Below are 14,461 nucleotides of genomic sequence, written 5' to 3' on the forward strand. Positions count from 1 at the left end.
GTGCTGACAGGCCCTGTGCTAATCACATGCACTGTTCCAAGGAGAAAAAAAACCTCTCTACCAAACTGAGCATGTGCAGAGTGACTCCACACGATATGTCTTATCAGGAGATAGGAGGTGGACACTGGAATAAGGGGGAATCAGAGAAGTCGGGATCAAGCAGCACTTTTACACAATGCAGAAGATTAACTCCTTACGTTCCACAGTGAGTATAACAAGTATGCTCTACTGCATATACAGACTGATTTTACTGTTCTGGGTTTAGTAACACTTTAAGCATTTTCCCCTTACTTCCTACACTGAGCAATGCCTGTCACCAAGTATGTCCTTCGAGGGGACAGAAATAAAATCCTTACATCATTGTCTATATGTCCAATGGGTAGAATTTCTCTCACTCCATGTTCTGTCTACCAAATAAACAGGGAATTACCCAAAATAAGGTACAGAAATAAATATGTGACAGCAATTGTAAATATGTGACAGCAGTAGCCATATACAATGCTCAGCATAAATGAGTACACCCCAATAGTTTTGTCAAAAAACCTTACTTTCCTTTCAAGGCCATGTTGAAAAAATTAATACATCCCAATGAAAGTCTTAGGAGCAAAGCTAAATTTTATACACCAAAATCCTAAGTGAGTCTAATTATTCATTAAATAGCAGCAGACAGTTGATTATAAAAGGGTGTTACTTAAACATTTTCCTACCGGGCACTTTTACCACATTCCTGCCCAGGCCAATTTTCAGCTTTCAGCGCTATCGCACTTTGAATGCAACACTGTACCCATACAAATTTTTTTATAATTTTTTTGAGACAGATAGAGCTTTCTTTTGGTGGTATTTAATCACCACTGGGGTTTTTAGTTTTTTCCTAAACAAACTAAAAAAAGACGGAAATTTTTTTTTTAAAAAAGTTTTTTCTTAGTTTCTGTTATAAAATTTTGTAAATAAGCAATTTTTCTCCTTCACTGATGTGCGCTAACAAGGCTGCAGTGATGGGCACTGATAGGCGGCACTGATGGGCATTGACAGGCATCACTGATGGGCACTGAAAGGCAGCACTCATATATGGCACTGATAGGCTGCACTGATTGGAACTGTTAGGCGGCATTGACGGGCACTTACAGGCAGCACTGAAATGCAGCATTGATGTACACTGGTAGGCACTGATATGTGGCATTGATGTGCACTGATGGGAACTGACAGGTGGCACTGATTATCAGGGCACTGATAATCAGTAAAGATGTACCCTCTGAGGAATGTTGCTCTCCTCATGCACTGTCAGCATGAGGAGAGGACTGCTGATAACTGGCATTTCCTTGTTTACATGCCATCAGCTGTGATTGGACACAGCTGATCACGTGACAGAGCCTGTGTCATCGGCTCTTTTCCTTTGATCGGTGATCCGCTGTGTCCCGATCGGTGCGCATGCGCAGTTAATGAGGACGTTATAGGACATCCTCCCAGAATGAGAGAACTGCCGCCTGTCATTTCTTTATACGGCGGGCAGGAGGCGGTTAACCGCTTCCCGACTGCCCTATAGCAGAAGTACTGCTAGATAGCGGCAGGGATGCGCAAAATCACGTATATATACGTGATTTGCATTGCCGTGTAGGGGGCGCACGTGCTCTCTACCTGTGACACTATTGGCTCCTCGGCATGTCAATCTTTGCTTCTTGTTCTGGACTCGGTGATTGTCAGCAGAGCTGACAGGGGAGAGGTCTGTGTGTAAACAACACAGATCTCTGTCCTGTTAGCACAAACAGGCTGCTTTGTATTGCTCTGCGCAGCAGAGCAATACAAACCAGCTTGTCTACATAGTAAAAACACACACAGCACACTGTTAACCCTTTGATCATCCCAGATGTTAACCCCTTCCTGTCTAGTGTCATTAGTACAGTGACAGTGCCTTTAATTAGCACTGATCACTGTATTAGTGTCACTGGGAATGTCAATGGCATTTAGTCAGTTCCCACCCAGTTCCAGTGTCAGAATGCCTACCGCAGTCCCGGAATAAATCGATGATCGCCACCATTACTAGTAATAAAAAATAAAAATCCCAGTATATATACACCACCATTTGTAGACGCAATAACTTTCACGTAAACCAATTAATTTACACGTATTGGGATTTTTTTTAGCAGACCTGAAACAGAATAACTTTGGCCTAAATATATGAAGAACTTTTATTTTAAACATTTTTTTAACATATGTTTTATAGCAAAAAGTCAAAAATATATATTTTTTTCAAAATTGTCGGTCTTTTTTTTGTTTATAGCGCAAAAAATTAAAAATGCACAGGTGATCAAATACCACCATAAAGAAAGTTCTATTTATGGCAAAAAAAAAAGGACATAAATTTAATTTATGTACAATGTTACCTGACCACGCAATTGTCAGTTAAAGTAACGCAGTGCTTTATCACAAAAAATGGTCTGGTCAGGAGGGGGGGGGGGGTAAATCCTCTAGAGGGCAGGTGGTTAGCAAAGAAATCCCATTTCATGCTGTCAGCAATGGCACCACATGGAAAAGAAATGTCACAAGGCCTGAGAAAAAAAAATAATTTCTTTACGCAAGAAAGGTGAAGACAGGAAGATTAGCAAAGCTTTATTTATCAGTCAGAATCCTGTAGCAAAAGTGATACAAAACTTTAACAACGATGGAACTGCAACTATCTCACAGAGATGTCCAGGCCATCCATGGAAGTTAACACCTTGACAGGAGCATCTTCTGATGAAAAGGGCAGAAAAAATCACCATGAAAGTTCACTAAAGTTAGCTAAAGAAGTAGAAAGACAAAGTGGGGTGATTGTTTTCTGATATACAATATGGTGTACACTGCAGAGGAATGGCATGCAAGGGAGACGTCCACAAAGGAAGCCTTTCCTAAAGCCCATGCACAAAAAAGCCCACCTAGAATTTGCCAGGGCCCATGTTGAAAAAGAAGAAGACTACTGGGACTCTGTACTCTGGAATGATGACACGAAGATAACTGTTTTTGGAACTGATGGTTTCAAAACTGTATGGCGTCACAAAGGTGAGGAGTACAAAGAAAAAGGCATGGTGCCTAAAGTGAAACATGGTGGTGGCAGTGTCCTTCTGTGGGGCTGCATGAGTGTTGCTGGTGTCGGGGAGCTGCATTTCATTGATGTATCATGAATTCACAAATGTACTGCTCTATATTGAAAAAGAAGATGCTACCATCACTCCGTGCCCTTGGTCGTCATGCACTTTTCCAACATGACAATGATCCAAAACACACATCTAAAGCCACTGTTACATTTCTGAAGAACAGGGTGAAAGTGATTCAGTGGCCAAGTATGTCTCCTGATCTGAACCAAATCGAACACCTATGGGGAATTCTGAAGAGACGAGTTGAGCATCACTCTCCATTCATCATCCAGAGGTGGCTTCAAAAGAGGTGGCTCTTGAAGAATGGAACAAGATAGATGTTGCGACATGTCGCCAACTTGTTCATTCCATGCCTAGAAGACTTGCTGCTTTCTTTACAAATCATGGAGGTTATATAAAATATTAGATGGAGTAGTTTTAGTTGTGGGGTGTATTCATTTTTGCATTAACTAATTTGAGTAAAACTGAAGATTTTATAATCTGAGTTATATAATTAACCTCTATTTCATGTAATGAGTTAAACAAATAACTCAGCTTTAGCAAAACTTTGGAAATTGTGTTCAATGAGATATTGACTAGCTCCTTTCATCTCAAAAGGGGTGTACTCATTTCTGCTGAGCAGTGTGTGTGTGTAAAAAAAAAAAAAAAAAAAAAAAATATATATATATATATATATATATATTTTTTTTTTTTTTTTTTTTTATTAAGACAGCTTTGCTCAAGCAGCATTACTTTAATATTTGGAAAAATTATTTTTTGAAAATATTTCTGAAACTGCCTAAAAGCATCCATATTGCTATGTTAACTTAACTACCTGAGCATCAGTGCAAAAGGTCCCTTTGACAGGGACCACAACCAATGCTCAGGCAGCTATCATGACTGGTCATGTGGCCGGCTCACAATGGAAACCTTGATTACAGTTATGACAAGGACAGCTGAGTATTTAAGTAGCTTCATAAACATTTTCTTAAATGTATTTATTGCTGTATGTTAAAAGACAGTCAACACCTAGATTTAAGAATAGACATGGTTTCTGGTACAATAATTTTTTTTATTGAAATACAATGTAAGCAGGGCAAAGAGAACACAAAAAAGTGGTTTCCATGCAGGGTAGATGTGCAAATACAACTACAATAGTAACATTTATGTTTTCAACATATAGTGCGACCAACTGATCAGCCCGACCAACTGTGCCGGGCTAGAAATAAATGGGGGACCTAAACGGTCCGGACCAAAACTCTGGGGAGGGGTGAATGTTGGAGGAGGGAGGGGGGAAGGTGAGAGGTAAAGGGGAAAGGCAGGGAATACCCTGAGAAAAAAAGAAAGCGAGAGGAAAGGACAAGAGTCAGGAAGGAAGAAAAAGAAAGAGCGAAGCCTGCATGTTAGCAAGTGGCAGTGGGACTAGAGGCACCCATGCTAGTCAAGGGCAGGGTTGGAAGGGCATATGAGCACCAGGGGTCCAAGACTTTCAGGAATTTAGAATGGGTGTCGTTAAGAATATTAGCCATTTTTTTATGGACCATTAGGGTAGTCAGAACGTTCTTCACTTCTGCGAACCGGACAGAGGGTTTTTTTCAGGCTCTGGCTATAGCCCGCTTGGCAGCTATAAACAGATATGTAGCCAATTTTTGCTGACAAGAGAAGAGTCCTGGGATTGGAAAGTGTAGGAATGCTTGTCTAGCATCTTTGCGAAAAGGCACCTGGAAAAGGGCAAGATAGTCATGGTTTAATAATAAATAAAATCGGCTTACCTGCTGTTATTTTAGAAAGGTATTTTGAAGTCTCATTTGACACTGCATTCTCATCCCCACGTATGTACAATGCAACACTCTGCAATAAAGGAGAGGAAGCATCTAAATATACACATGTAAAACCCATAACCATTGAGAAAGACAAGTGAAAGTGGTCAAAAGTTAAAGCATACCTTCAGGCAGCAAAAAAGTCAACAGATGATTTAAATCAGATATGAATTCCCAAAAATAATTAACTTTATTTTTTAATAACGTTGGTAGTGGAAGAATTTGTTTCAGGGCCTGTTCACACCACGAAAAACGCACTCCAGGTGTGTTTTTGCTTACAGTTCACACCACACTCCATTCTGGTATGTTTTGGATGTGTTTTGCTGTGTTCAAGTATGGTTCTCTGCAGAAAAAATGCGGCATGTTCTACATTTTTTTCTGCACTGAAAACTGATTGCACTTGTGTGCACTAGGGTAATCAGAATACATGGAAAACATTGTGCATGTATTTTTTAAGCAGAAAAAAAAAAAACCGCACTGGACTGCATCTGGTGTGAACCAGTCCTAATGTTGGCCTCCAGTAATCTCAAATATAGAAAAAACTCAGGTGAGGAGAGGCAGTGTTAAAAACACACTCAGAGCTTTACTGCATTGCATATTAATTTTTATTAAACCAGAGGGATGACTTCATGGGGGAACAACTGTTCCAATCATATTCTAGGGTAGATAACAGACAAGGCTGTATTGCTCAACTGCAGTACAGTCTAAAGAGAGGTCTCAGGAGTACATGACCATGTTGCTTTTGGGGATCCTGGTACAGTTTTCTGAATTGTGACTACTGGTCATAGCAAAATTAAAAGGCTGAATAACAAAAGGGCCTTGACATTTTTTAATGGAGATGTCTCCAGGTGGGTACCAACTTTCACTTGAAATTGTAAAATGTAACTTGCCTTAAAGTTAAACTCTAGGCAAGCTTCTAAATACAGTGCAGAAATACAAGTGAAAGTACTATGTTTAGTATTTGACAGCAGACTTGCCATTCTGTCCAGCCAATTATGTAAATTTTCAAGGAAAGCAAACTGCTAAACTAGGAAGTATCTTACTTAACACTGAGTGCATAGTGACAGAAGTGTGTAAAGACTGGATGAACAGAATTACAAATCCATTGGCAGGTAAAACAGTTCCCAAATATGTATTTCATTTGTGTATTTAAACTTCTTGCCTGTGTTACACTTTCATTTCATGGGTGTAGGGTCATATAGAATTTGTTTCAACACAGTTATCTCTCAAGTACTGCAGGAGAACCAAAGAACTAAAAAATGCAAAAAATATATATATAAATAAATAATAAATAATAGGCGCTCCTACTGTCTGTGTTGATACTTGAGAATTCAAAGTAAAACATCACAATGCATTACCAGTACTACAAGCTTGCTTCTCTCACAGATTCCAGGCAGATATGGGTAAGCAGCCACCTCTTCACCTTTCAGACAGGAGCTCAACCAGTGATAGATGCTTGGTGGCTCAGCAGTAAAAAATGAAGGATAACTCATGAAACCAATCTCAGCTGCAGGAGAAATATAAAAAAACAGAACAAATGTAAAAATGTTCAACATGACAACATGGTTTTAAAAGTATCACCCGACAGCCATAAAAAGTTGACAGCTGAAAAAGCATTGCTTACTTAATGAACATAGCTGGATTTCAGAAGAGTACTGTTACACTTAGATCTTAATGTGGTTGTAAAAGAACCTTTTTTTTTTTTAATTAAAATAACAAATGTGTTATACTCACCTGCTCTGTGCAATAGTATTGCACAGAGTGGCCCCAAACCTCCTCTACTGAGGTCCCACGCCGACGCTCTGCACTCCTCTTCTGTGTCTGCTTCCATAGCAAGCACTTGCTATGAGGGCAAACGTGTGGGCTTGCTCCTGAGGCAGGCTGTGTGTCTCCAAAGACACACACACAGTGTGGATCAGCCCATCCCCTGCTCTCAGGATTCGATTGAGCAAAGCCCTTAAGAGCAGGAAGAGAGTCATTACACACTGGATCAAGTGATGACTCAGTTAGGTATTTTTGAGGTGAGGGGGAGATACAGCTATTGGAACATTTTTTACCTTAAAGAGCTCTTTGAGCTGCATGCTGTCACCAGTTTTCTCTTCTTTTTTTTTTGGCCTGTTAGCAATTGTTTGCGGCGTTCCCCACCCCTCAGTGGCACTGCCTTTGGATTTCCATATATAGTCTAAAGCCCCTACTATTACACATTCACTAAAAGTAGACAAACCCTTGAGGGTCCATTCACACCAATCTGGTCTGCTGTTATGTATTAAATGTACACGAATGCTGGTTTGTGTGCTAGTGTGCATTGGTTTGTGCATTAATGGGCATTGCAATCAATTGATTGGGCTGCCCAACACACTATAATGGAACAAGAATTGTGTATGCAGCATTTTCATCAGTGCATTGTGCTGCAACAAAAATGTGCGAGTTAGTGCAGCATGATGGTGTAAATGGGCCCTGAATGTCAAAACCTGACAATACAAACTATAATTGCTTAGAAACTAATAATGTGTGATATGTTACCTCAGACCATCTATGAATTTTGAGCTGGGCTGCTTTTCTGAAGTTAGTATGCAAGTTATCAGTTATAGAATTCAAAGCAATGCAGACTAAAATAGAAACATCATATGACCTTCTGACATTTTGCAAACAAGCCTATTGTTAATTCAGTTGTAATTCTGCAAGCTTTTTATTACTTCTGTTAAATATACAAAAAAAGGTCAATAGGCTCTCACTATTCTCCCTTATAAAAAGACTGATAACATTTTCTAACAAACTGCATCAAGAAATTGTATTCAAGAGTGCTTTTTTACATGATGACAGTGGAAACAAATACTACTATATATAACTACAGGAAAGACAGCCAAAAATAGCTACTGACATCTATTTTTAGTTTCCATTTATCTCAACAGAATTAATTCAATTTACCTTGCTCTTTATTTCAATCTGATGTCATTACATTTCGTCACTTTGAACAAGTAACGATAAAGCCTAATTTCAATCACATTCATGCTATCATGTGTATTAAAATAGTGGTTATGATTATAGTATAAAACATCTGAAACAAAGATATTGACATAGTAGATAGAAATTGGTGACATGGATTAGTAAGACCAGGAAGTCAATACCAGAAAAGAGAAGTGAACATGTATGTAGGTCAGCCCATAGGTTGTGGTGATCAAAGTATAGAGTTGTGCCATAATATTTTTATGAAGATTGTAGACTGTAGGTAGGTGGAAAAGGTATTTGCAAACAGAGGGTAGGGGGTAAAGCTAAAACCGGAAAGGAAGAGAAGGAAAAGAAGAGAGAGGGTAAAGGGTCAGCAGGTAGAGATCAATACTTGGTTGTTGGGAGAGAGGAGGAGGATTAAACAGAGAAGCAAAAGATATTATCGCCCATAGACAGAACTGCATCCCAAACAAGAGAGCGGTGAGCTGCCCAGGATTAGATTTTATAAAGCCTGCTCACTTGTGTGAAGCTCTAAAGACACATACTGGGCAAACTTTTTTTTTTAAAGACTGCATCTCTTTAACCATATGATCTCCAAAATTTGCCATGTACAAATGCTAGTCAAGAATTTGTGGTTTCTTTCATAGCTCCTATGAAATTATCTATTCATTTTGTTAACATTTAACATAGCTTGAAATAATGTATTGGCTCTCAGCATTGAATATCTGATATCTGAAATGTTAGAACTGTAGATACGGTTACAAGACAACATGTTAACACAAATTACTGGCATTCAGTGTCTGCTACCCCTCTCGGCCAATCCCTCCACTCGCTCAACGAATACAATTCAAAATACTAACAACAACTTACAAAGCCATCCACAACTCTGCCCCCAGCTACATCACCAACCTGGTCTCAAAATATCAACCAAACCGCTCTCTTAGATCCTCCCAAGACCTTCTGCTCTTTAGTTCCCGTGTCACCTCCTCCCATGCTCGCCTCCAGGACTTCTCCCGAGCTTCTCCCATCCTATGGAACTCCCTACCCCAATCTGTCCAGCTGTCTCCTAATCTATCCACCTTTAAACGATCCCTGAAAACCTCTCTCTTTAAAGAAGTCTATCCTGCTTCTACCTAGTAAACCGCCATCTATTTCCTCCATCAGCTCATCCCCCCACAGCTATCACTTTTTGTATCACTCAACCCTTCCTCCTAGATTGTAAGCTCTAACAATCAGGGCCCTCTGTTTCCTCTTGTACCAAATTGTATTGTAACTGTAATGTCTACTTTCATTTTGTAAAGCGCTTCACAAACTGTTGGTGCTATATAAATCCGGTATAATAATAATAATAAAATAATAATTCTACAATGATATAATTAGTAATGGCTGAATTAGAAGAATTTGCAAGTTGAACATTTTGATTTTCCTGAACAAAAAACAAATATATCTGTGGTAAATAAAACGATTCACAAAAACACACCATAGTAAATCATAAATGCTATAATTCTCTGCAGAAAGAACATGCATATGTTTCAGCAGATCAAAATGCATGTCAAAAACTTGATTTTCAAATCCTCACTACAAACTGTAATGTAATGATTTTTCAATGATTTGGAATTTTTTTTTTTTTGTGATGATAGAAACATAGTTAAAGAGGAGCTCTAGTCATATTTGTATTTATTAAAAGTCAGCAGCTACAACAACTGTTGCTTTGATGTGCTCACCTAAACCATACTTTCTATCGGCCTTCTGTCCCCAGCATCTCAACCGTAGGCACCCGGCTGTGACAACCTGTGGCTTCAAAGCTGGGTGCCAACTGTGCATGCGCAAACCACGCTGCACAATGTGCATGGTCTGGCAGTCTTCTGGGACCTGTGACGTATCCCAAAAGACTGCAGGGAGGAGAATTTCCACTCAGATCGCAAAGCAGTTCAAGCAGAAGTGGGAGCAGGTTACCTATAAAAACCAGGTACCCGCTCCTCCCCCATTCAAAAAAAAAATGTCATTTTCTAAAGAGGGGGGGTTAAGAGGCCTTAAAGCGGAACTTCCCTTTATGCACAAAGCTCCGCTTTAACAAGTTCCAACTATCATACTATGTTACAGAACAAAAGCACACAATGGATTGACAAACGAGAATGTGCCCTGCAGAACTCACTTGGCTCTATATGACAAGTCTGTTTAGAGTTCCTGAGGAAGGCTGGGAAATCTCTGAAGTAAAAATCCATGTAAGAGTGTAGATTCAAATCCCTGAAAAAAAGAAAAAGAAAAAAAATCTGGAATAATAAAAAGAGCGTGAAATAGACAGCAGGCACATACAAGTGTGTTTGATTAAAGTGGAACTTAACTCTCTCAATCAACTAATCCTGGAAGCATTAGTAAATAGATAGAAAAGTATATCATATTTACTTGTTTTAAACTTTTTTTTTTTACATTTCGTCAGTTACTTCCTGGTTTTCATGCCTAGGCAAATGATGTCATAAATCCCAGCAGTCTTCAGGAGTGGAGGGAGGCGAAGGCTAAGCTAAGGGCAGATGGATTCCAGGAAGTAAACGATGCATGAATCATCTGCCTTTACTCAATGATTTCTCAGCAAAATAAATTATAGACACACGGATGGATGGGGGAGTTTGCTTTGAATATTAAAAATGAATTAAATAGCATTTTTGATTTGTGGTCTTCACATGCAGTGCGGTTCCACTTTAATCAGTGCAGAACATTTAAAAACAGCTTATATTCAACACTTTCTACCTAGGAATAGACAGTTTCAGAAAAGGATGCAGGTATCGCACAGCTGTCCCATGGATCCTAATGAGTTGAATGATATTAACTATTTACTGTATAAGTTCTGTACATTTTTCCTAGACAGTTATTCTTTATCTCAACATGAAATATTTATGATTTAAACATTATTATATTCTGCTCACAATGTATGCAGTTTTCTTCAGACTTTGCATTTATCACTGTATCTTTCTGTTTAACATTTGCTCCATTAGTATAAAAGATAAAAGCAATGACTATTTAGACAGACTCAGGAAAGGGAAAAGTAGAGTAGAAGATTTAATGCTGAGTACCTTGCCAACTGCAGGAGCAGAATCACCAAAGAGCGGATGGCCTCTCTCATTAATGTGTTGAGTTTGAGTTCCTCATAAGTCAGATGGAGGACATAGAAAATGGCTGGAATGTGGCTGAAAAGAAGTGCTGTTGCGTCCAAATTTAAAACTTGTGAGCCATCATCTTTAGATATCGGAACATCTAGAGGATCCAACTGCAGTGATTTGGCCAAAACATGCAGCTCAACAATTCTATGGTAGTCTGAATGTAACAGATATTCCCAATCCTGATTTGAACACACAAAATACCAATTATATTTCTGCCTTCAAACATTTTAAAAGCTTAAAAAAAATATAAGAACTAAACATAGAGGTTGATTAAAAAAACTGGAGAGTGCAAACTCTGGTGCAGCTGTGCATGATAGCCAATGAGCTTCTAACTTCAGTTTGTTCAATTGCGCTTTGACAATAAAACCTGAAAGCCAAATGGTTTCTATGCAGAGCTGCACCAGATTTTGCACTTTTCAGCTCAGTAAATCAGCCCCATATTATGAAAGCACAAATAATTGTGTCCAACAGCAAGAAGTGACACTTTTGTACCTCATCAGAACCAGTTTCCGAAGGTCGGGCCTTCTTAGGAGCAATCACGGGAGACAGCGAACCTTCGAAATCAAGCTATTAAAAAAAATATGGAAAAGCTATGAGGAACAATCCTTTGTTAATATCACTGCACAAGAAAATAATCTCAATGGAGTTATTTGTAACCATTTACAATGTTCTATACCAAGTCACTGTGGGTAATATACATACGTTGTGTGTTACACTGGCCAAAGTGCATACAGAAGAGAAAACAGATCATAAGCCATGTGAGAATGTGAGCCATAGATGTCTTGAATACAACATTGTGGTAAGGCATATGCCCATCTCTCTGGTACAATATTGTTTCTTGAGAAAGTTTTACAAGACAAAAATGAAATGGAGTCCCACACACGGGACCAAGACTCAAATGAAACAATCAATTACATACATGTCACAGAGGTGAAATACAATACAATGGAAAACAATAAGCAACCAGCAGCCTGTGATGGAAATTACAGCATATTTCTAGGTACGGGGACCCAGTTTGTGATAACTTGAAAGGGAGTGTTGTTCCAAACCTAGGTGGAGGGTGGTGTGATGGGAAAAGGGAAAAAAAAAAAAAAGGGGGGGGGGGGGAGGGGGAGAAGGCAAGGAAGAGAGCTGTAGGAGAGCAGGAGAGGACAGAGAGAGAAAGAAACAGAAGTAGGAGAGAACAGAAAAAGGTGTCTGCAAGTCAGATGGAGTCCCTCTATGGCCCAGGAATACCTAGGCTAGCCGATGCAGGGTGTGAAGGGCATAGGAGCACCAAGTGCTCCACACTTTAAGAAATTTGGGGTGGGAGTCTTGGATAATACTTGTCATTCTTTTTTGTCATCAAAATGCCCTTCACCACCGCAAACCCCATCGAGGGCTTCCTCCAGGCCCTAGCAATGGTGCGTTAAGCAGCCATAAATAGGTACGTGGCCAGCTTCTGTTGACAGGAAAAGAGAACCGGCAGCGGGCAGTGAAGAAGTGCATGTTTTGGGTCCCAGCGGAAGGGTACGTGAAACAGGGTCGAGAGGAGGCCATAGAAAAGCGACCAAAAGCCCACCAAACAGGGGCAGGACCACCATATGTGGATCTCATCTCCACGTTAGCTGCAGCCCCTGAAGCACCGATCACTATATAACGGGTTCGAGTGAGCTATGCGGGCTGGGACCCAGTACCAGCGAAGGAGGACTTTATAGGCTGCCTCCATGGTGAGAGTGTTAAAGCATTTGGCTAAGGCAGACCAGGCCTTGCTCCAGTCCTTCAAGTCTATAGAAGCTGATACATCTCGTTCCCATTTGGAAACATACGGGTGGGAGCGGGATGTAATTCCTGCAGATAGGGAGGAATAAAAGGAGGAGATGGTACCTTGAACTCCCACAGAATGAAGGCAAATGAGTTCGAATGGCGTTTTCTGGAACGGGAAAGAGTAATTGCAATGAAGGGTGGAGATCCAGTGGCGGAGTTCGGGACACCGATATGCCTCTGCAGGAGGTGCATTGTGGGTCTCAGTGATGGAGGCCCAGGAGGGGAAGGTGCAGGTCCCCAAGAAATGGTGCACCTGGGAGAAACTATGGGCTGGCCACAAAGTGAAAGCTTGGGGCTGGTCCAGCCCTGGCGGAAAAAGAAGGGGAAGAATGGGGGACATCAAGTTGGCCGAAAAGCAGCCCATAGTCCGCAAGCTGTGGACAATAAGGGGGCTAAGAGAGGGGGGATGGGAAGGGGGGGCAAAGAAGGGCAGAAACAGGGATTGGCACACAGTTGGGGGTTTCCAATAACACCCACAAGGGGTAAACGTCTGATGTGTGCAGCCTGTTGAATTGAGTTTCTGGGCCAGCATTGCACCCAGCTTGTTCGCACAGGAATAGAACTTGTGTTTAGCCCAGCGACAACAGTGTCTCAAGCGTTCTGGGTCTTGGTGGAGAGGAAAGATTTCCTGGACTGAGGCAGCAACTGGGGTTTAACGTGGCTGTTACCTGCCTCAGGACAGTGCAAGGAATACACCGATGGTGAGAGAGAAGGGGTCCGGGCTCAGAGCCAGCGCTTCCAAAATGTTGTCAGGCAGGAAGGTCTAATCTGAGTTGTGGCCGGCTGGCTTGGAGCTAGACACCCAGGAGAAGATGATCGCTTCCCGATGAGGTGTGCCAGGGTCGCTAGGTCCAGGGATCAGGTAGTCGGCCAAGCTGGGGACCCTCAGAGGTGTGCAATTGTGGCAGATGTGATCAGGCGGCAAGGAGCGAAGCTAGTACGCGGTCATCTTGAGTCACTGCTTGCAAGCACCCCCCCACATATGCCCATCTTTGACCACTGTCTGCACCATTGGAAACCTCTTATGCTCCCATCAATTTTGCTGTTAACAGTACACACAGTGAGGGGAACTACTGGAGTCTACACACTAAATGTTCCAGCTAATTGGAAAAAATCTGTGTGTGCCATGAAGAGCACTTCAAACTGCTTGAAGTGCTCATTGTGCCCCCAACCCAGGCAGCCTTGCATTATGCCACTGATCATTAAAAGTAAGGTCCAAATCAATCTGAAGGCAGGCAGTAAATTTGTGAACCTGCTGCATACTACTTGTGGGTCAATAAAGATCAACAGAGGGGCTTTACTTTACATCTACAACCATCTGTCCCCTACGTCCATTCAAAGTGCAGAATTTACACAGCATCTCTTAGCTCTGAAAAGTAGAGGGCAGGGAGCTGGAGTTATATCAGTGAACTCAGAGCTAAATGATGGGAAAGGACACACCCTCCTTTAGGCTCTTATTCACAGGCTGTGCCCTGCCATCTATTTTATCTTGGTGTCAGGAAAATTAATCAGAAGTGACTCATGCTCATAGCAAAAAAATGAGGCAAACACACACTATAGAGGGATATGCTTTGTTCATATTTCAGTTATGAGGTTTACAGCCACTTAAAGCCTTTCC

General features: G+C 40.9%; 1 protein-coding gene across 4 annotated transcripts in view; it reads right to left on the minus strand.

Moving 5' to 3' along the window:
• ANAPC1 (anaphase promoting complex subunit 1) overlaps positions 1–14,461 on the minus strand; it is a 129,395-nt gene that overhangs the window by 59,200 nt on the left and 55,734 nt on the right. For all 4 annotated transcript variants that reach the window (XR_016315402.1, XM_089693256.1, XM_089693257.1 and 1 more), the window contains 5 exons: positions 11,530–11,604; positions 10,951–11,216; positions 10,035–10,126; positions 6,289–6,437; positions 4,883–4,961 (listed from right to left, as the gene is read on the minus strand). Coding sequence is in view for 3 of the 4 variants with exons in the window: in XM_089693256.1 (XP_089549382.1) it covers positions 4,883–4,961; positions 6,289–6,437; positions 10,035–10,126; positions 10,951–11,216; positions 11,530–11,604 (661 nt within the window). In the remaining variant the exon portion in view is untranslated. The remainder of the gene's footprint in view (positions 1–4,882; positions 4,962–6,288; positions 6,438–10,034; positions 10,127–10,950; positions 11,217–11,529; positions 11,605–14,461) is intronic.

This window comes from Staurois parvus, unplaced genomic scaffold, assembly GCF_062004578.1.
Source record: "Staurois parvus isolate SC_StPar_1 unplaced genomic scaffold, SC_StPar_1.0 ptg000619l, whole genome shotgun sequence".
NCBI classification, from domain to species: Eukaryota; Metazoa; Chordata; class Amphibia; order Anura; family Ranidae; genus Staurois; species Staurois parvus.